The sequence below is a fragment of the Glandiceps talaboti genome, chromosome 11 (genome assembly GCF_964340395.1).
Source record: "Glandiceps talaboti chromosome 11, keGlaTala1.1, whole genome shotgun sequence".
Taxonomy (NCBI): domain Eukaryota; kingdom Metazoa; phylum Hemichordata; class Enteropneusta; family Spengelidae; genus Glandiceps; species Glandiceps talaboti.
Window position 1 is genome coordinate 12,188,337 of NC_135559.1, and position 23,244 is coordinate 12,211,580.

The window sequence follows — 23,244 nt, forward strand, 5'->3', positions numbered from 1 at the left end:
AATGTTTTGAAAGGTCATTGCCCTGAGGAAGACGCATCAACAAAATAATACTTTCATACGATCACTGTATCAAACCAGCAATGACGTTTGCAGCAACATCACTATTTTGGGGACAATATGGAGACAGACCCTGCCAGTTTATGTATAACTGGGTTCGATTATATTTTCATAAACTCGATGCTATCGAAACGAATATTGCTGACTGCAAATTGGAAAATAGAACGAAATGTCTGAAAAAACAGCAGAAATAGAAATTGAAAAGATAAAGAATATTAGATGCTGTTCTTTTTATATTATATACTTAGGCCTTTGTGGAAAGAACTCACACATCAATACACAATAAGACTCATTTAGATACGATGAGGTCAGTCACAAAAGCATTACTAAACGTGACAACATTAACCCATGATGAGGTTAGTAAAATCTTGTGTTTGGGCATATGAATTATGTTATGTTCGCCAATTTGTGTCGACTGAATGAGTTAAACAAGTGAAAGAGTATTTCTTTATTTTTGAGAATACCAGTAATAAGAGTGTGATAGAGTGCTGAGAGAGAGAGAGAGAGAGAGAGAGAGAGAGAGAGAGAGAGAGAGAGAGAGAGAGAGTGTGTGTGTGTGTGTGTGTGTGTGTGTGTGTGTGTGTGTGTTAACAGGATATTTTGTTTTTGAAAAATGTGGAACTGCAATCTGAGTTATACTGTTTTTCTTTAAAGGTAACAACGTTCCTAACACGTCTTAACAACTCTGGATATCAAAATGTCGAAAGTGCTGCTAGAATGGTTAGTATTACATTTCAAGTTTGACTAATTTAAAACCACCCCACTGCATTCCAATATCTATTAATTTCAGGGTTTTTTTTATTTAACACTAAGAGGGTCAGTTCGGAAGAAAACCTCGTGTACATGTATGTTAGGAGGAATGACTTCGGGGTGTTCATGTGTGTCGAATTTAAACAATTTGCTGATGGCAGAAACGTATTTATGTCAATGCCTTGTTGAGGGATAACAATCTAAGAATTCTCGAAGGTATATTGTTGTTATGGAGACCTACAACTCACTGCAAGTGTTTGTATTCACTTGGACAAATGATATATTTAAGCTCCCGCCAAATTCTAGGAAGAACAATCAAGAGTAAAGTTAAGAATGGAGTATTCAAATAACAGATATGTTCAAAAGATGTAATAGTAATATGACGCAGTGAACTTTCATGAAAGAATGATTGGTTATTGCATTTTCCTATGTTCATTCTGAAGATTAACCTTACAATTGATAATCATCTATATTACAACTGAAGACATCAGACTGTAGACAAACGGAACCTATTACAAACAGGGAAAGTCAACACATTAATTGGATTGATAACATGTGGCTCAGCATGTTGGAACAGCATAGACTTGTATTACACACCATGGTTTGACAAGAACAGTTTTATGGCCCTAGGGGAACGGAACATTTGTTTGTGAACATCGACCATTATGTAAACTGGTCATAAAACTGTTCTCATGAAATGATGGAATGTAATGTCTCTGTTCGTCAAACATGTTGTGCCAAGTGTTATTAATCCAATTCAGTTGTTTGTAAGAGTTCTTCCATGGTTTGATGTCGGCAGTTGTATATAATACATTGTTTAAATTCCCAGTACATGATTGGACTATATAGATTGTTCGGGTTTGATTTACTATTTTACATTGACAATAAATTCTTCTTGACAAATTAAAGGAGTATGAACATCGGTACAAAGAGGAGACAGAGGTTAATCGTTTACTTAACGTGTTTGCCAAGAACTTCAAGTTGGCTTATGGAGGTGAAAATAAAGTTGGTGCTCAACTGAGGAGGGGTCTGGACATGGAAAGAGGTGATGAAAAAGAATTTTATTAAAGGGGGAATGGGAAATATGTATCATTATCACAGTGTAATTTTCATGATATTCATATGATGTCAGGTGTATAGCTAAGATTATGTAAGCTCTTCGTTCAGCTAAGGAAAATACGGGTGATCTATGGGGGGAGGCTTGTAACTTAGTGTCGAAGGCGAAATCTGACAAGATTTCAGGTGACGAATATTTTCTGACTGAAAACAGTATTGGGGAAATGATATAAACACACGTCAGCAAGTCGATTTGTCGATTTGAAACGTTTTGACTCGCATTTGGAGCGCTACAGAACAACAGCAGAGAAACGCGTTATCCCGACGTAGAACTAGAAGGGTATAAATATCATATTTCTTGTTCACACAAGTTCAATTTCGCATGCGTACGGTGCAATAACCAAGTAATGCTACAGTGGGTAAAATAAACCTTCGAAGTTTTGCAGATACACTGTGAAATGTTGTGCAATGGCGTTTACTGTGAATGATTTATACATACAACGATGATTTGATTGCTTTTCTTCAACCAGAATACTCTGAGGTAGATGAAGATGAAGATTTGCCTCTTGGTGAAGAATTCCAACACCATGTCAAGTGTTTCATAACCAAACATAAGTCCTCTAGCACTACAAACACTCAACACGTGACGTCAGGTACACGAAACAATCAAATTGGACCCCCACAGACTGTAATGTGTGGTAGAGAACTCGAGGAAGTCGAGTAAGTGCATAAACATGTACATTGTAACAGTTGTGTCATATATATATATATATATATATATATATATATATATATATATATATATATATATATATATAATTATACATATATATATATATATATATATATATATATATATATATATATATATACATATATATATATATGTATATATATATATTTGTTCGGAACACATTTGTTCAAATAATGCGTTTATTGAAAGACTGTTCCCTACTCTTTTATGATTACTTTTAACCCTATTTTTCAACCAACTTATATTCTTAACCTTCTAATGAAATATGTGTTCCTAAGCAAAGTCTATAAATAAACGAAAGCCTTGACATATGACATATATATATATATATATATATATATATATATATATATATATATATATATATATCAATATTGCAGGGAAGAGGAACAGCAAGAAGATGAGGATTTTGATGAACATTCACCTGAGTTAGGTAACATTCTTCCCGAAAATAAAATGCCACAGTTGATGTCTTCACGATATGCAAATGCTCGTAAGCTAGTGGAACAGCTGAAGTAAGTACTTGATTTCTTTTGAACGCAAACCAAATGCATTTGTTCGATTGCTTGGTTTAATGATGTTACTCAATCTACACGTACGCACAATAAGCAGTGTCTATACAAAGTTTTGTTAACTTCCGTAACAAAAATCTATAGGAGGGGAATCTCAGTATAAGATTTGTGATATGTACGTAGAAAGGTTGTTGCACCACTAGCAATATTCTTGTTTTTCAGAATCTCTGGACAAAACCCCAAACGTAGTGAGAGAGAAAGATTACAACAGGAAACGTTGGACGTGAAATGTCTGCAGGTAAATATTTATAAAGCCTTTCATTCCAGTAGCTTTGGGCATCAAAAGCACTCATAATAACTCGTCAAACTAATATCAGTCACGTATGTGATGGTAAGTAATGCTATTTAACTTTGTCCTGAAGTAAATCATGCACAGGAAATACGGCATCCATCCAATTTACTTTATTATTGAAAAGGTGAGGAGAACAACTTATTCATATAACACTTGCAAAAATCTTTATTCTGAATTTTGGATGAGAATTCAGTTGTTTTAAAATAACATTTCTTTTAGACAGTTCAGAACAAAATGTTAACATAGACACACACATGTACATTAGCAGATAGTTTATAAAGTTTATAAAGTTTAGAACGATATTTACTGAAGTATCAACTCGGTATTATTATTCAAATGAATGATTGCTGGTCAAATGTAAGGACACATGCTATCGCCATGTCTTCGGTCAATTGAATAAATATTTCTTCATTATAATATTCCTCGGTTCATTCAGCCTTCATATTGTTGTGTTGTAAACTTCACTGTAGAAATGTATATTTCACCCTATTATGTAGCTACTGAGGGCCTTAATTCACAACGAAGAACGACAGCTACCCGAGGATTGGAGTGAAAATCCCAAGAAATATGAAGTGTAAGTAAAATTAATTAATTGTTTGAATTTCATTTTTTGAATTACATACATACATACATACACACATACATACATACAGACAGACAGACAGACAGACAGACAGACAGACAGACAGACAGACAGACAGACAGACAGACAGACAGACATACATACATACATACATACATACATATAGAAATGTATAATATATATACCACAGCATGACGATAATTAAAACCATCACAATCTTGCTCTTTACTACATACAGTCAGCTTAACAAGATTAAAGATGTCCAGAATGAGCTAAATAAATATGGTGCCATGTTGAAGGTTGTTCCACTTCTTGCTAGAACAAGCGATGATTTGACCAGAGAAGTGCTGGCATTCCTTTCTGCTATGCTATTTAATGGCAATGAAAATGTACAGGTTAGTAAAGTATGCTGTTTAATGAGTAACATTAACTGGACAACATGACAAATATTAACTAAGATATTTGTAGTACTTTAAAGTACGAGTTTTACAATGATATGTATATATATATATATATATATATATATATATATATATATATATATATATATATATATATATATATATATATATATATATATATATATATAATTAAATAATCCATCTATGGCAAATACGTTTACTTTTCTGTTATATAAAGTCGAATTCGGTATGAGCATTTGTCTTGGCATTATATATAGATTTTAGATTTTCCTTTACAATGGTAACTACACTGAGGTATTTGTAGGGGATGGCTGGGGAAGGAAGAGAGGAAGGAGGGATGGATGGATGGATGGATGGATGGATGGATGGATGAATGACAATGAATGAATGAACGAATTAATGGATGAATGAATGAACGAACGAACGAATGAATGAATGAATGAATGAATGAACGAATGAATGAATGAATGAATGAATGAATGAATGAATGAATGAATGAATGAATGAATGAATGAAAGGGTGGATGGATATAGCATCTGAGTCCCTTTAATCTCATAAAGACCGATTTCGTTACAGGAGAGCCTAATTGAATATTTCTTCAGTACGAGAGAAGAGTACTTCTTTGTGACTATTAAAAACAGAATGCAACTGTCAGCTATGGCTATTAGAGAAAAGTAAGTGAAATCCTTAATATGTGTTGGTGTCAAGAGGTGATTACAATGTTACATCTGTTACATGTGTGTCGCACTGAACAAAGGTGTAAAACATTATGTGTAGTCCAAATAACAATTTGAATCGGATCATACACGAAAACTGTGCTTCATATTTATGAATTCTAGTATTAGAAGCGTTGCATGAGGATAATTGTATTGCATTGCATCATGCTTATATTTATACAAGTAGATTTAGGTTGTATTACTGTATAGAGAGTACTGTATCGAGAAGTAAAGAATCTACGAGTTAAATTTATAATGTTCACATGTATGCTGCCTATACTATGCCCAAAGCGCAACTCTAGCTTGACTCTGAAGGTTTTATATCAACTAATTAAAATTTTGTGTGTTTTTGTTCCTCTAACTTTGCCAGACAAGCCCTGATCATCCAGTATAAAGAGAAAAGAGACGAAGCCAATCAAAGATACATCCATCGCAAATACAGCAGTCTTCGTCAACCTACAGTAAGGGTAACTTAGTCTCACATAACGTGTTTCACTGAGAATCAAAATATTTTAAACACTTGCACACATACACAACAAGTATAGCTTCTGTCTCATGCTTGTAATTCAAATTTTCAGATCGCTAGACAAGGAAGTGACCTGAAGTAGATCTAATATTGGCTGTAACAGGATTGGGAGTAAAAACTTTGGTCAGAATGATGTACGAAATTGTTGTTCAATGGTTTCTCAATAATGTTAAAGAAATTTAGTTAACAAGATGTAACATTATTTTAATAACAGCACAATAGCCTAGTATGCTGACTCCAAAGTACATGCATATTTGTATGCTGAAAATAACAATATAATCCTCGCAATAATCAGTGAATTCCTCAAGGTAAACTCGGATGCAAATCTCTATCCATATCATTGATAAACATTAGAAAGAAACAGAGATTGATGTCAGTCGACACCGTGGGTCATTTAAGCTTTAGCACGGTACAACTAATAGACATAAAATGAATAAACTAAACAAAATAAAATAATGCCACGTGACATACAGCGACAATGATTTAGAGAAGCATACAGTTACTAAATAAGGAAATAGGAACATGTCTGACGTACACATTTGAAATCTTGAATGTATACCATGATGTTTGTTGTAATGTAATCTAAATAAGCAGATTGTTTATTGACACTCGTTTTATCTGATCGGATGTTTAATTTGGCAGTAAGGTCTGTAACAATACATATATGTAATTTGCAGGATGAATGTTAATCTCTCAAGTACATCTATAAACTGTTTAACTAATGCGATATTGGACTTGGGAGATTCATTGACTTCTTTATGCTATTCTATTTTTTAGAGCCAGACTGCTCAGAGTCAATCTGGAAACAGTCGACAAAATGCTACAGGCAATGGATTAAACCAGGGCGGTCCGATGGGCTCAGACAGTATGGAAATGGTAACCCCATATTCTGCTGATGAAGAAAGAAATCAACCAGGTCTTCCAAGTCTGGATTCAACGGTAGGCTGTAGATTTTGCAAAGGATGCATTACTTTATTTTTATGGCTATACGATTATCGCAAGCCAGGGCATATATTTCTCTTGATGCAACGAAATATGGAGCGAATACGTTTTGGACGGTGTGACAGTTGTAAACAGGTCTGTGGTTTACAACGAAGGGCAATGTGGCATTTGCAAATAAAGGGTTGTAGTTCTTCAAGAATACGACACATAGTAATATTTATAACCCATACAGCTGGGAATTTTTTCTTTGTGGTAAACCTAGTCAATGCATAAAACTATACATGTATCAAACAGATTCATTACTTGCATTTATTTCCTCCTTTTATTGTGCTGCATATAGGAACGTAAAGATGATAGAGATTATGATGATGGTTTGGCATTTAAAGATGAAGGCTTTATTGAACTACTTCTAAGAATACTTGGAAGCATGTGTGATGGTCAACATACACGATTACAGGTATGCAGTAAATATAAATTCATGCACTTCTCAAGTTCATATCCGATATGAACATTGATATTTATACACGTAGCGCACACTTAAAGGTAACTATTTTCCTTTTAATTATCCCCTTCCCCAGGAGGAAGCTCTTACTGTGACAATGGATTTGGATTTCTAAATCAATTATTTTTATATAACTCAAAACCTATCATACATAGAGACTCCATTCAAGTTTCTACACCTATATTTTCAGATACAAGTTATCTCATGACATATTGACCTTGACCTTGAAGGTCAATTGTCAAAATCCGTTAATTTCTTATATATCACATCCAATCAGGGGCGTTCATTTGTGTTCAATTTCTTTTAAATCATGTCCAGCAATAATACAGGCGAGGGAGATACTTGATTAATTGGTATTACTGGCACTCATGTCAATTTTTAATGAGTGACGGCCGTATTGTTACTAAAAATCAATATTTATTGCATAATTCAAATTTATATTACGCAGGGACCTCATTCAAATGTCTACCCCTACATAATTACATGTGAGCTTTATATCAAGCTTATGACCATTGACCTTAACATTCACCTTCATGGTCAATAAATAAAATAGATATCATATCACATACACTTAATAGTTTCCATATGTCAGTATCTTAAATGTATATCTAACCTGTCCCTACCTTCCAATTCAAAAGTTAATCAGAAGCATCATTTTAACATTTTAGTCACACGCAGTAAACTACATTAGGGGGTTATGTCTTCTACGAAGACTTGTTCCAAATATTGTTTTCAGGTATTGCTTTTTACACACTGTAAGTAATGGCGTCAAGTGGTAACCAATCATGACATCCACAATTTACAATCTGTAGATAATTGATTTAAAGCTGCGCCAGCTGTAACTGTAGTATATTATTTCGATCAGACAACCAACTATAAATTAAATAAAAGTTGCTAAGATACCAATAATTAAACATGACTGTGCGTGTTAATGAGATGCTAATTTTTGTTGGAGGCGCTGATTTTTAGGTGCGGACCAAAAATCTATATCATAGAATTTCCTTTACCGTACTATGTCACGTGTACATCCAGTTACACATATGTGTTTATCCGCAGGTGATTCAATACTGTAGTGGGTGTACGATATTGTGAGCAAGTCACAAAATAGGTTTTTTTTTTTGTTTTTTAAATGGCTCAGTTGCAGCTGTAATATTTCAGACTATTCTATTTACTTATTTCAGTTAGCATATACATTACCATTAACTAAAGCATTGTGAACTAGGTGGAGGCATAATCATGCAAAACTAGTTACTGTGAACTGATGAAATCACCTGCAGTTAATTATTGTCAACCCTATAATAATAATAATAATAATATTGGTATCAGCATATAACATACTAGTGATGTACCTAATTATGAATATAAATATTCAATTTTGCAGAATTATCTCCGACAGCAGCCTGACAATATCAAAAGTGTCAATCTTGTTGAGGAGACAACCAGATTTCTAGATTTGATTTTCGCCAATATCACTGACTCCACTATATCATTGGTGACAGAACTGTACAGTACACTCACCGAGTTTGCATCAGTAAGTTAAAATCGTAGTTTTAGTTGCACACTAAAGCGCTTAACTGTACAAGTACTAATGTAATATAATCGATGGTTACCTAGCTTCGGAGAGAGTGTTGTTTCATGATTATTTTGGTAAGAAAGATTGAAAACACAATTTTGTATAAGTAATTTTGAATAAGTTGTACATGTTGTTATGCGCTTTTAATTGAATATTACATTCACTTACACTACACAGTTGCATAGACAATGACGTACAACCTTGTTCATTAATCTTATTGACTTTTTAAACAATACGAAATATACTTATGTTTCGGATTCTATTTTTATTTGCAGGGAAACCATGCGAATTCAATGGTGATCTTTGACAGCAAAATCATTGAGTACACAAACTACATCTTGAGAGATACTAATTTATCAAGTAAAATTAGTGAAAAAGGAGATGTAAGGCAATATTCCCACATTTTGTCTGTCTGTCTGTCTGTCTGTCTGTCTGTCTGTCTGTCTGCCTGTCAATCTGTCTGCGTATGTATGTATGTATGTATGTATGTATGTATGTATGTATGTATGTATGTATGTATGTATGTATGTATGCTCGCTCTCTCTGTCTCTGTGTCTGTCCGTCTCTGTGTCTGTCTGTCTGTCTGTCTGTATGTCTGTCTGTCTCACTCTCTCCCTCTGTCTGTCTGTCTCTGTCTCTGTCTCTCTCTCTCTCGCTCTCTCTCTCTCGCTCTCTCTCTCTCTCTCTCTCTCTCTCTCTCTCAATAAAACATCCACACCTAAAAAGGCCGAAACAGAAGAAATATGTCTATATTTACTTGTTCAAACGTATCATTCTGTCAATCATTCTATCTCAACAGATTAACCAACTGAAAGGAAACATTGCAAACCTCATTATGGCCATGATTGAGGAAGATGGCCCGGAATGTTCAACATTGGCAGTAGAAGTGAAGGAAACTTTAGATGTCCATGCTATACACATGCACATGGTACAATACTATGAAGAATACAAGGTGATTCACTTCTTACACATCTTTACTTCTGCTCATGCCTGAGGGTCTGCAGGGAAAATATGCCACACGTGCCACGGAATTGAGATATTCTACGAATGGTCATGGGGATTCCTGGGTCTGCAGGGAAAATATGCACACCTGTGAAGGAATTCAGATATTTAAAAGCATGGTCATTTGCCCATGACATTTATTTTGTAATCTTTCATATGCAGACACCATCTTAGTGCTTAAACAGTTTTCTCCCAATGGAACCTGTTGCACGATTACGTACACAGAAAAACAAACAAAATGGACAAACTATAACAAAAGTTACAGAGGCACAGAATACTCTAAAAAGATACCCAATTACATTACCAGACTTCATTCTTAAGATCTCTTTTAATATCGATGGGTTTGGAGCCATTCTTATGGATACGGCTAATATGTTCCTTAGAACAGCACCACTGTAGTGGAATACCCGTTTCCCATATTCAGTTTTAACTTTAGGGATGTAAATATTATCTTTACTGGCCTGGCTTGTGTTATGAAGATGAATTCGGTTGGAAAGACTGAACATTTCGGTGAGGTAACTAGGTGCATTACTTGTAACGGATTTGTAGACGAGTGTTGCCAGTTGGCGCTTCCATCTAATATGAGGGCTGACCTAACCCAACTTTTCATAAACCCAACCCGTACTCTTAATTATCACGGGTAACTTCGAGGAGCAGTCGGCCAGCACGTTTATGGATAAGTTTAAGTGTCTTCAAATACTTTTGATTTGCATTACACCACACATTCGCAGCATAATCAAAATTGGGAAGGACTAAGGTATTGAAAAGCATGGTATTGGTTTTGTATTGCATGCTAACTTGTTTGAGTCAAGCCAGGTATTGACATGCATTATTTCCTCTGTAAGTGTAACTTCAATATCGGCAGCTGATTTGCTTGAATAGAAAATTGTCGTGTCATCTGCACACATAATTATTTGATTTACTATGAGATTTCTACTGACAATCTTAAAATGGAACTTGAGATTTAAATATTTCCCTTGAACAATTCACTAAAGTACTATGCAATAATATACCAGGATCATTATTGTAACGTAAATGACGTTTTCTTATTATTGCTTCTCTACAGGGGCCAGAGGCAGACGAAGAAAGAGAACACAACAGCTCTATGGGGTTTCTATATTTTCATATACTGTGCAGACTGGAAGACATTGACGGAAGGATAAACAGAAAATGTATGCATACAAATTTAAGGTCCGCTTTTTAGCTAAAATTCCAAGTGAAGCTATGCTATGTATATAGATGTAATTGTAGGAAACCGTACTATTCTGTCCTAAAGCGGATATAAAAAATCAATCGTAAACAACATGCAACAATAAATGTCTTTGAATGTTCTCAATCATCTCGGCATGACGTTAGTAATGAATTAATTACAATCTATCCTATTGAACTTGCTGTTGTTTATTTGAATGCAATAAGCTTACTAAACCCCACAAGTACTTTATGCCATGTTTTCCTCGAATGTACAGTACTATATACAATAATTCAACAAATGCAGATTTTTCATAAATATTTTACCTTACAGATCTGATTAAGGCTGCAGTTGATAGTGGTGATCTAGACGAAGACCCTTGTAAGAAAGCCTGGAGCTTTTATTCCAGCAATTCTATGTCTGTAGAATTACTCAAAGATGGACACATTCAGAAGGTACACTTCAGGATCCAAGATCAGGTATATTCATCTTTTTTTCCCAAAACACTTTTATTTGAGTTTGAATAAAAGGACAAGTCCAATGCAAGTGTGGTTAATACGTCTGCTTTATTTGTATCCCGCTCTTTCGACTGTGCAGTCATTTTCAAAGGCTAAAATACAAAAAAGTATGACGCAAAGAATAAGAACACAGAAAATGAACAAAAAGCTCAAATACATCCAATAAACCACATGTGTGTCAAAATAAAAGAGGAAAACATAAGACGCTAAGAGACAAGAACAGTAAAAATGGCCTGCCTATGAAAAACAGGAGAGCAGATAACGTGATTGCATATAAAGGTCACCCTAAGTTGTAAAAAAAGCAAATGAGGCTCCCTAGCTAGGTGACTACCAGTCTTTTTTGTTGATGCCTGGTGGGCTGAATGTATTAAATCCAACCACGCACTTTTATTTGCTGAATATAAAGTATAGCAAACTTGTGTTAAACTTCGACAAAATGGGATAATGTGATTTATTCCTTGTTTGTCTGTGTGATTGACAGATTCAAGGTGTATTTTGAAATTGCCTCGAATTTGCTCTCACATTGAAATGCGAACATACATTTATCTTCATATGACAGGTTACAGTCTATGATAGGTTGACATAAGTTACACCAGATTTCAATATAGGATTCGATACAAGTACTACTGATCACCTACAAGGCCCACAATAACTCTACTCCTGGTCGCATCGCTGACCTGGTTAACACTAAACCCGCAACTCGATCGTTCACTTCGCTCAAATAACAAAAGTCTACTTCATGTACCCCTTTCAAAGTCATACGGTGAGCGTGCGTTCTCGCGAGCAGCGCCAGTCTTATGGAACAGTATTATACCACTTGAACTTCATTCAACTGTCATTAAATCCAAGAAGGACACACCTGTTTGCAAGAGCTTTCTAACTTTTTACAATGATCTACTAGTGTTCCTGTTCAGTGCCATAGAACATTACGTCGTATTGGATTTTGGCGCTATACAAATTCTTTTGATTGATTGATTTGTTGATCTAATATAGTTCACATTGCTATCAAGTTGTCTTGTCTAGTTTTGTCTAAAAGTGTTATTAGAATCACGACTAAATATATTAAATTGTGATCACGAGATAAATGCGGACAAAATGGAAAGAAAGAAAACGTTGATACTGGGCAAAACCGTCTTAGTTAGAAGCCACAGTAAACGCTTATGGAATCGCATATTTGTACCTCCTTATATGTAAAGTAAACAATGACAAGACAAGTTTCCATGGTGACATAAAACATAACCAGCATCAATTTCTTCGCATGAACGCACTAGTAATATTAGAGAACCATTTATATATCAAATATGTCATTAAAATGATGTGCTTCAACGTTTACACAAGGCATAGAGAAGTGACAAGTCTTAATCAATCTCTCTTCTTGTACACCATTCAGAATGTTTTGAGAAAGGTGGTGAAAGAAAAACTGAAATGGAACATCAATAGAGAATCACCAAGTGACAAGATAACGGATCTAACAGACTGGTCTAAAGATATTATCAATGATATCAGATACCAACAGAAGATTATGTCTATTTTACCTGCTAAATTCTTCATTGCACTGATGTAAGTAATACAATTTTGCGACATTTGGAAAGAACATGTTATTTCATATGCATAAATATGGACTGCTATTTGAGGTGAGAGGGTGCTCTGCTACTTAATGTTACTCATGTACACGCAGTGGTTTACATGACACTGAAATGTTGAAAGGGAACACATCTGTAGGAAACAAAGGTGTGTTCATAAACCTATGGGTCTGGTGAGTAATTTCATGATTTCACATTGAAATTTTAACTATGTTGTCAAGAGACTCCAAGTCGAAACTCTTTTCATCTCCAGTTCTATTAGATGTAAATTGTTGCCTCTTGTGTCTTAGCAGGAACGAATATTCATCTGATGAACTTTACATATTCATGGTTATTCATCTGAGAAGTCACGAATATTCACTGCTCATCTAATCCATATTCATAACTGATAAGACCGATGAGTCAACATTGTACCAGGGATATTAAAAAAAAATATAGGTGAAACACAGCTTCAGTTTGGTCTTCCTTGGTAAACGGGCGAAATTTATGTGATATGAAAATATGAAATGACTCTCTAGAACCCATAGTTATGACAAAATATATCCGGGAAGAGCTGTTAATCATCTTTAACCTTTGTATTGTTCTTGTTTCAGGCCATTTTGGAACTGGTCGTTGTTGACACTATCACTGATCATTAACATAATCATTGTTGTAACATGGGTAGCACCAGCTGATAAAGACATGTAAGTCGTTCTTTGAATACTTTAGAGTCACGAAATTTCTATAGCTATTTACATATACGGAACTTGCATAATCCCTGCTAATTCCTAGTACACTTTCTACAAAATTTGTTCCGTTATAGCATGTCATATTCGCTTCCAAAGAACGCTCCGACTTTGAGATTTGGTTCATTTGAAATTATGAATTCATATGCAACGGCAGACACAAGATCGTGGATGAAATGAACCTGTTACAAACAGGGAAAGTAAACAAATGAATTGGATTAATGACACTTGGCACAACATGTCGGAACAGCAGAGACTTGTATTACACACCATGGTTTGATAAGAACAGCTTATGGCTTCTTTACATGTCCATGAAATGCAATGGGCATTGGAAATTTGTTTGTGAACATGAACTATTATGTAACATGGCCATAAAACTGTTCTCATCAAATGATGGTATGTAATACAAATCTCTACTTCTAACATGTTGTTCCAAGTGTTATTAATCTAATTCAGTTGTTAACTTTCCTTGTCTGCAAGAGTTTCCATTTGTCCAGTGTCTGATGTCTGAGTTGTATGCATGGACTTTCATTCTCGCATTTATGACATTGTTAAAAAGTTTAGCTTCAATCAGTTGATAGTTAACTTTGTGTACAGATCCAGTTACAAAAAAGACATCTTGTGTTTTTCGGTCTTATATCTCAATCTAGGTTTCCGCGCACGATTATAATTAGATTGCTTGATTATATACAAAATATTATACCAGCATTTCTCATCCTTTCAGAATGAAACCCGATCTGAGATTTATAGATTTTTGGACAGTCCATTATGTTCTTGGAGGGTTCCATAATGCTTTATCAGTTTGTCTACTGATCAGTTTCTTTCTGTCGAACCGACCAAAGCTGCCAAAACTTCTTCCATACCAAAGGTAAGAAGTGTAGAGTTATATGTAACACTACTAGAATAGACTCGGCCATATAGGAATGCACTCCACCTATACGTGTTTGTTAAAACAATAAACCCAGGTTTCAACCATTGCAAGAAAAGGGTGTATAGGCAAGTGCCCATCCCCAACTTTGACAAAAGGTTATAATGAAAGCGCCCAGGACACTAGCGCGGTTGCGTACGGTATATTGGTGAGCAATGCGCGATATTGAAGAGTATAATGTTATTGATTGTGAACTTACTTGATTCATTACAACTTACCCGTGTTTTGGGTAAGAATAACGCGTTTTATGTATTTGTTTGTTTTAAGTGATGGGCCTGTTGGTCGGTTTTAATGAATACGTCATTTGTGCACCGTTGGTGATGCTTACAAATCACACTATGAACGGTCTAGATATCTATGAAATCCAGTCAGAAAACTATTTGGACCATTTTATTTGCTGTAACGTTCCGCATTTAGCGATTCTTGTATTACTCGTCTTTGTGTTTTTCCTGCCGAACATCATTTGTCTCTCACGTGAACTGATTCATAATGTCATTATAGTTTTACATTTTATCAATTAATATGTCTGTGTAACTAGATGTGAACATTGCAAAATATCCTGACCCTTTAATATCATTTAATTGTCCACTTCCATTGATGTGATCGTACATATAATGAATGTCAATCTTTTGCAGACACGATGTTGGAAAAGATAGAAAGAGGAAAAGGGCATCTCATTTGGAAACCAAGTTCTTCAGTTTTACGACATTGTACTACATTGTAAGTATCCAAATTGCAAACGAAACAGTATAAATACTAAACTGTTTCCATACGTTGATAGGTAATCCTGGACACAAAGGAACCAATACTTTTGGTGTACTAAATGATGGGTATAGATTTCGAAATATATTATTCGCACATTTCTGTGATATTGTGATAACCAGGAATTTAATTTCTCGTTATTATATTACTGCTTATAATCAATTTGTAAATTATAACCACAACTGAAACGATATATCCGATACATAATTATGTTAATTTCTACTGTACATCACTATTTAGATATTAAATAAATAACAAGTACATTCCAGGATTACGTAGATGAAAATTCCGTTTATCCAATGGCATTTTTTTTGGTAATTTCTTATAACATCCTGCTGACTCTAGAAATCAACTGTTTTTCTCCTGTCAACAATGCTGTTTGGTTGTTTTTTTAAAGACGAAACCCTAGGTTGTGAACTGTAAGACTGCATAACGTATAACTTTCAAGTGAAACCCGAAGTATCAGAAGTGTAATTGTTACGTAAAAGTGATGCCAGTAAACACGATAGCATACGTCTTAATTGTCTCAGAGATAATTGCCAAAAATAAACTTAGACTATTTACTAAAGTAATAATCAGTAGGCAAAATAAAGACAATTGTGTTTTTCCGATAACCTGACCGACTCTAGTTTAAGCCACCGACCCTAAACATGTTTTTAAAATACAATTAACACAAAAAAAGATAAGAAATCTTTTGTCTTCTTTCCCCACTATTGCCTGTACATAGTTCATCAAATTCTCACAGAAAGGGTACTCAGGCCGACATTTTGTTTATTGGGTCGAAGCAAATATAAAAACAATTAAAAAGAGAAAATAAAATGTAATCCCTACCTATCTAGCCTACATTCGGAGGGCATGTTATCGGAAACACGCAATTATTTAGATTTTCGCCTAAGAACGAGACATATACAGCCATCAAAATTCGCATGTTCCTTCTGGAAGTAGAAGATGACCGGGTTAATGTATGCAATTTGAATGAGTAGTGTATTGAAGTATGGATAATGGATTTCCTTTTTCTGTTCTTTCCCGTAGTTATTCTTGGTTTCATCCGTGTTAGGCACTGTGTTTTGGGGATATTTCTTCTGTTTCCATCTGCTTCACATCATCCTTATGAACCAACTTTTAAAGAGGGTGTTGCTATCCGTTACACTTAATGGTGAGTAGTAAAAAAACATGTCATGTCGATATAGCATATACAACTATTATCAAATGTTATTATTTCTTTCCAAATATAATTTAAACAATGTACGTCATAATAATGGTATGATAGTACTTTCAGTTTGAAGTGCTTTTTGTTGATGTCCTTATAGAGAATTCTTTGTAGAGTGTCGTACATTGAAATTGTTAATGTGTTTGATCAGTAAATAAAACCCTCGCATGCGATAAGAGTTGGTATTTGGTGACACAGCTGACATAACATTATTAACAGTGCCAATGCATATAATTATGTACTCTGCACTTTTAAAGACAACCGTGTACTTATTTTCTAATATGAATTTAGTCTCCTGCCTCCAGTGGACCGAGGCACTTAGTATCGCATCTGGAGAAGATGCCTAGACGAACAAGAAGATTGCTAGAAATCTAGTTAATCTTGAAATTGATACCATATCATTTTAACATTAGTTTCCATTATTTAAAGTGTCATACTTTTCTGCTAGCATACTATTACCATTTATTCCATTTTAGATGATGGCTGTGTTCATTGGTTACATTTGAAATCTTTTGCCATACTGTACGGTTTGATTGTATTTAAAAATCTATAATGTATGTATTTTGTAGGTAAATCTCTGCTATGGGTCTTCCTTCTTGGTTTCATCGTAATTTATATCTATGCTGTTGTGGGATTCGGTTTCTATCGAACACATTTCCAAGTGGATGATGATGAGGGTTTGGGATTATACTGCGATAACATGTTTGAGTGTTTGGTGTCGTCTGTCAGATATGGTCTCATAGGCGGCTTGCAAGACGTAAGGGAATATATATATATATATATATATATATATATATATATATATATATATATATATATATATATATATATAAATATGAATTTTCAACGACGGGTTATTCTTTTCCTGATGGCTAATTCTTAAATCTCTAAAGCACTATCAATAATTTTGTAGATAACAAGATAGGTGACGGTTTGTGCATGCTAACGTCACTAAATCAATGTGTCATAGCTCTAAAGTGGCTAGAAGTTAACTTATAAATCAGTCATGACAATAATGTGAAATCAATCCAGGTACATGACTCTGCAAATGTTGGTGAATACAAAGCTACATGAATGTATGAATGAATGAATGCATTCAATTCGTTAATTACAGAATTTGAGGGTCCCTGAAGAGGAAAGTTCATTCCAGACTTATGGTTTGCGTTCCTTCTATGATATAACATTCTATATACTTGTTATACTTATTGGATTGAACATCATCTTTGGTATCATCGTTGACACTTTCTCTGAACTCAGAGATGCCAAGGTAAGTCATCAAGGTTATCATGGTTAGAATCGTCGTTGACACTTTGAACTCAAAGATGCTACTTAAGGTAAATTATCTCTGTTAGCATGGTATTATCGTTGACACTTTTTCTGAACTCACATAAGCTAAAGTTAGTGTTTTCTGTTATCATGGTTAGATAACAGAAAACACTAACTCATCATTCACACTATTTGAACTCAAACATTGTCTGTGTTATTGTGTCATTCAGTGGGGATGAGTGGTCAGCTTTGATAATGATCTTATCCAATTACTTTTAATGTTGTTTCGCTCATAAAAAAAAACTTGTGTTTCAGCACAATGTTCATATATATGGTAAACTGTCGTAACTAACATTAGTATAATGATATTTCTTTCTGTAGTGGAAAACTGATGAGGATATGAGAAGTCTGTGTTTCATCTGTAACCGTAGTTCTAATGACTTTGAACGATCTGGGGGAGGTTTCAGGCACCATGTCAAATTTGAACACAACATGTGGGCCTATTTGTTCTTCTTTATTCACTTGGATGACACCAGATCTAACGATTACACAGCTATAGAGATGTATGTGTACAATTGTGTAAGTTACGTTTATGTTACATTAACTTTAAAATATGATTTGATTGACATTTAGAAATTAAACAAGGCAAGGGGTATTTGTAACATCGTAAATCATGCAATAGTAACTTAAAGATTTTATTACTTGAACTGTTTTGTTTTTAAATACAATAGCAAAATTAGTCTAGATTGAAAACGGGCTCCCTGATAGGAAAGCACATTAGTTAATTCATTTAAGTGAATCTAGGTTCATGTTCTTCTATGACATAGTATAGTATAACAATTTAATTAGCTTCCGGAACACAACATCACGGATTGTTCAACATTCCATTCTATTTATAATAGGCTAACTCACCCACCATCTACATTCTCAGTTCAAATTATTGCCTTCAGGCAGGCACTATATAATGCCAATCGCCAGCAAAACCATTTTATAAGAAGTCATTTTACCAAGCGAAGCATTCTCAATTCAGGATCACAAACCTGTTCGTATGAGAGATTTAATGTATTAGTGTATACTATTGAGCTGGCAGAACTACTTTTACTATCATTACCAATACTTTTCCGTTCATTTTTGTATGTTTATCAGTGTCTAAGTGTACATTTTTGTTCATAGATTTTATTTCTTGTGTATTCGTTTGTTTGTTTGTTTGTTTGTTTGTTTGTTTGTTTGTTTGTTTGTGTGTTCGTTCGTTCGTTTGTTGTGTTGTTTTTGTTTGGAGGTGTGTGTTGTTTGGGGGAACTGAAAATATGGCGACATTTACGACGAAGTATATTGAATTAAATTAAATGGAATTTGATTGACTTAAATTCATTGGTGAAGTTTTATAATACTTATCTCTATTGTTTCTGGACTTCACATGTGTTTCGATAAACGTCATATATAGGTACTTTCAGGTATTAAAAACCTATAGCATTCAAAATATATATGTTGTCTATTTTCTTCAAAGATGAAAACGGAACGTTATGACTTCTTCCCAATGAATCGTGCATTGTGTCTGCGTGATAAAGATGAAGTGTATGATAGTAAGATTGACAAGTTGATGGCAAGGGTAGATAGTCTAGTTTACAATGTAGACTATCTGACCAGGAGACAAAATGAGGAGGTGGGTATTTATTTGTGAAGTAAATTTCATGCTGTATTGCATAATGAAAAAATGTAACGAACCTACATTGCTATTCACAATTTATAGCGTTTTACATGGAGAGAACAAAATATAATAGTTTATGCTGTAATTAACGTGCTAAATTATATTTCCAATAACTGCAAAAAATACATATATGTTCGACCTTTGATAAGTTGTGTAATATATTCCGTGCCACGTATGTATGTTGTGGCACACGGCGTAACCCGGAGATGAAAGTGGGATATGTATGTCGAATTGTGCCCCTAAATATGTTGTACATATACTCTGGTGCATGTGTGTGGCTTAAGCTAGAAGAAAGTAATATGTATTAGCAATAGTCTAGCTCTAATATTGTGAAGGTATATCTCGATAGACTCGTTGTCGTAGTAATTGATCTTAACGAAAAGACTGGCTTTTGTTCTGACAGTTTAAATGGTTTTATTCGTCAATGAAAACAAACTAAAGAAAACCTGATGTTCCAGACCTTTCGCAGTTGTGTAACTGAAACATAGCATTTACACAGAGAGATACGAAGAATGTTTTTTAGCGTTCGATATGATATTTTTTTTCTTGTCCACGTCTTGTAATTTGCACTATGTGTTGTATTTTCAGGACAAATTAAAGCGACAGAAGGAAAAGGAGCAACAACAACATCAAGATAGAAAATAAGCACCTTCGGCTGATAAATATTTCTACTAACAAACGTATAACAAGTACCAACCAAAATATCTTAATTGAATTTTGAACTTGTCTCCGTATAATACGTAAGAGCGTTACTAGTATATCTGTATGTTGTTGTATAGTAAGATTATACTGTAGTTATAGGCATTACTCCAGAGGTTTCACGGCTGTTTTTGTAGAACTTTCCATTATTGCGCCCTCAAGAAACAAATCTAAGAAAAAATAAACAAGACAACATGGCTCAAAACGGGGGTCCAAAGATCGTATGATAACAATATCAGTTTTTATATAACGCTTTACCACATAGTGCTCAAACACTTTACAATTAGATTTCCAATAAGCACTTGCTGTATTTGTTACAGACTGTCAAATAAGTGCTCTGCATTAGTATGTTGCACATGTTTTATATGAAAAAAGCCGAGTTACATACTACAGTCTTCATATATTTACAAAATTATTAGGTGCCTAATTGTACATGTACAATGTTTGCTGACAGTAAGGTATGTCAGCATCGTTATAACATCAATATGTAATGTGTGCACTTGCACGTTACATGTGATTTGTCGGAAATGTGTCACCAGTTACAGACTAATTTTACTACAGTAAGGATGTGTCAGGTTGTACATTTAACATATGTTTCATCTACTGCGGTAAGATATGAATCAGGCCTGTCATTAGAAAAAAAATGAGTTGTTTTGTACATTCTTTAATAAACACAATATTTTAAAACATTTTATGATAGACAGCTGACATTTCAGAATTAACCCTTTTAAGGGCTAAAACGAAAGAAGAAAGTACAATATAGCAGTCAGTACGTACTGTAGTTAGAATCACTTTCAACATAGAACAAAAACAAACAACTAGATCATTAGAAATCAATGAATGCAACCCACAAAAAAACATTGTACCATAAAGCTCCAGTGTACTGTTTTCAAATAGATGAAACCCGACTTAAGATGGGGTCACCATACAAACAATTATTTTGAACTACTGTGTGGAGGAGCAGTGATATTTGTTCATGTTCTTGACACCCAAATTCACGCACGCACGCACGCACGCACGCACGCACAAACACACATACCATACATACATACATACATACATACATACATACATACATACATACATACATACATACATACATACATACATACATACATGAAAAGGGGAAGGTCGACTTCACTGTATTGGAACGTTCACACATCCTCCAGCCAGTACTAGACAAGTCTAAATATGTTTCTCATAATGAACGTTTCAAATTAAGTTATTTTGGGGTGACAGGAGAATGCATGCACATTTGGAATCCTTTTTAAAGAATTATAATTGTATTAGGGAGTAAAGGTGATGATGACACTTATGTTTCATATGTATAGATCAATTCTCTTTTCTTACAAACCCTAACCGTAAATTCTTTGAAATATTGTATTCCCCACGGGGAAGGTTTATTGTCATTTCAGTTTCAATTGGAAATATTTGCGATGAAAATGACTATAACTATTGGTATTCAAATATATGTGAATTCAAAGTCGATAGGGCGTTCGATTCATGTTGGCGCAATGCGATTTTAAAATTGGTAAAAGTGTTTTTAAAACTTTAATTCTACAGCAATATATATACCTTAAAGCTGCAATTTTATTTTCAAAGTTGTTTCACAATGATCATTACTTTTACATGGCAATTGGAAACTTAAAGGACATTTTTCATATGTTGCCCTAAAAAATTAACAGGAGGAATACATCATTAACTTTAGAACCCCTATTATGCATTGCTTCTTAATAAAACGTTGCAGACAAACATTTGTCAGTTTATTGTGTCATAGCTTAGCAAAATAAATCTTTATCCTGTTATGATGTAAAGAGTGCAAAATGCATGCCAAAGCCAACAACCACAGAGAGGTGATTTGAGGCATTTCTGATTTAAAAGTGAAAATTAGACAAACAGAAAAAGTTGCTTTAAATTTCTGTAACAATTTGTATTAAATATTGGGTAAGATTCCATATATAAACGTATACTGTCAATCCATGCTTCATAACATATGTACATATCCTCGGGTATAGAAGTTAGTATTTGAGATATACTTTAATAGACAGATTGTCAGATTGTGTCTTTAAATAGACTGTGTTCAGACAGGACATGACATGATCATGACATAACATGACATTTTTTATAGCTTATATACATTGTTGCTATTAGCCTGCAGTAGCTTCTAGTATATTAAGACTTTGTGGGCATTGAACGTTGTTAGTTTTAATAGAAATAAGTATGTCTAGCGCTCGTCCTTTATAAGTACGTTTTAAAACGTGTATATCTTCACCCCTCTCCTCAGCCCAACTATTCCAAACTTTGCATGATGAGCTAGTATTTTTCTGTGTATTTTTCGGTACACTTGCCTTGAGTTTCTGAACTATGTCCTCAGCTGTCATAACAGCAAACCGTCGCTTTCTTCCTAGCCATTATAACGTCTACCTTGCAAGTACAAGTTGCAGTATGTGTATTGTATTCACCTTCTAAATACACTCTGAGGTAAATTAATGTTTATTATTACGAAAATAGTGTTCAACTTGTGAACGGAAGTCTTATCTGTTCAGTCACAGTCAGGGGTCATGTTTTTGTTATGATTGTCTGCGTCTAATCACTCTTCCATGGATGCCATTAAATGGATCTCATACACAGAAAATACTCTCCCGCCGCGCGCCACCGGCATTTCACAAATTTGCTACTCTGCTGATACACCGGTCTCCACGCTTTTCCCTGATTGGTCAATAGTCGAAATGTAACGCCCACGCCGGAGTACATACATACATACATACATACATACATACATACATACATACATACATACATACATACATACATACATACATACTCATAGTACCCCCCAAAAAAACCCAAAAAAAAAACCCAAAAAAACCAATATAATTATAACGATGGGAACACAATTATAACGGAGC

The 23,244-nt window shown here is 34.4% G+C and overlaps 1 protein-coding gene across 1 annotated transcript in view; it reads left to right on the forward strand.

Moving 5' to 3' along the window:
• LOC144442033 (inositol 1,4,5-trisphosphate-gated calcium channel ITPR3-like) overlaps positions 1-21,117 on the forward strand; it is a 45,270-nt gene extending 24,153 nt beyond the window's left edge. Inside the window, 28 exon segments of the mRNA XM_078131305.1 lie at positions 306-413; positions 712-777; positions 1,717-1,852; positions 2,394-2,506; positions 3,083-3,132; positions 3,352-3,427; positions 3,979-4,055; positions 4,303-4,459; positions 5,063-5,160; positions 5,573-5,663; positions 6,506-6,667; positions 7,011-7,127; positions 8,554-8,703; positions 9,021-9,128; positions 9,545-9,697; positions 10,814-10,919; positions 11,270-11,415; positions 12,845-13,014; positions 13,631-13,720; positions 14,487-14,702; positions 15,353-15,410; positions 16,485-16,608; positions 17,232-17,419; positions 17,777-17,929; positions 18,310-18,507; positions 19,436-19,591; positions 20,225-20,264; positions 21,077-21,117. Of these exon segments, the coding sequence (XP_077987431.1) occupies positions 306-413; positions 712-777; positions 1,717-1,852; positions 2,394-2,506; positions 3,083-3,132; positions 3,352-3,427; positions 3,979-4,055; positions 4,303-4,459; positions 5,063-5,160; positions 5,573-5,663; positions 6,506-6,667; positions 7,011-7,127; positions 8,554-8,703; positions 9,021-9,128; positions 9,545-9,697; positions 10,814-10,919; positions 11,270-11,415; positions 12,845-13,014; positions 13,631-13,720; positions 14,487-14,702; positions 15,353-15,410; positions 16,485-16,608; positions 17,232-17,419; positions 17,777-17,929; positions 18,310-18,507; positions 19,436-19,591; positions 20,225-20,264; positions 21,077-21,117 (3,348 nt within the window).
• Positions 21,118-23,244: the final 2,127 nt, after the last annotated feature.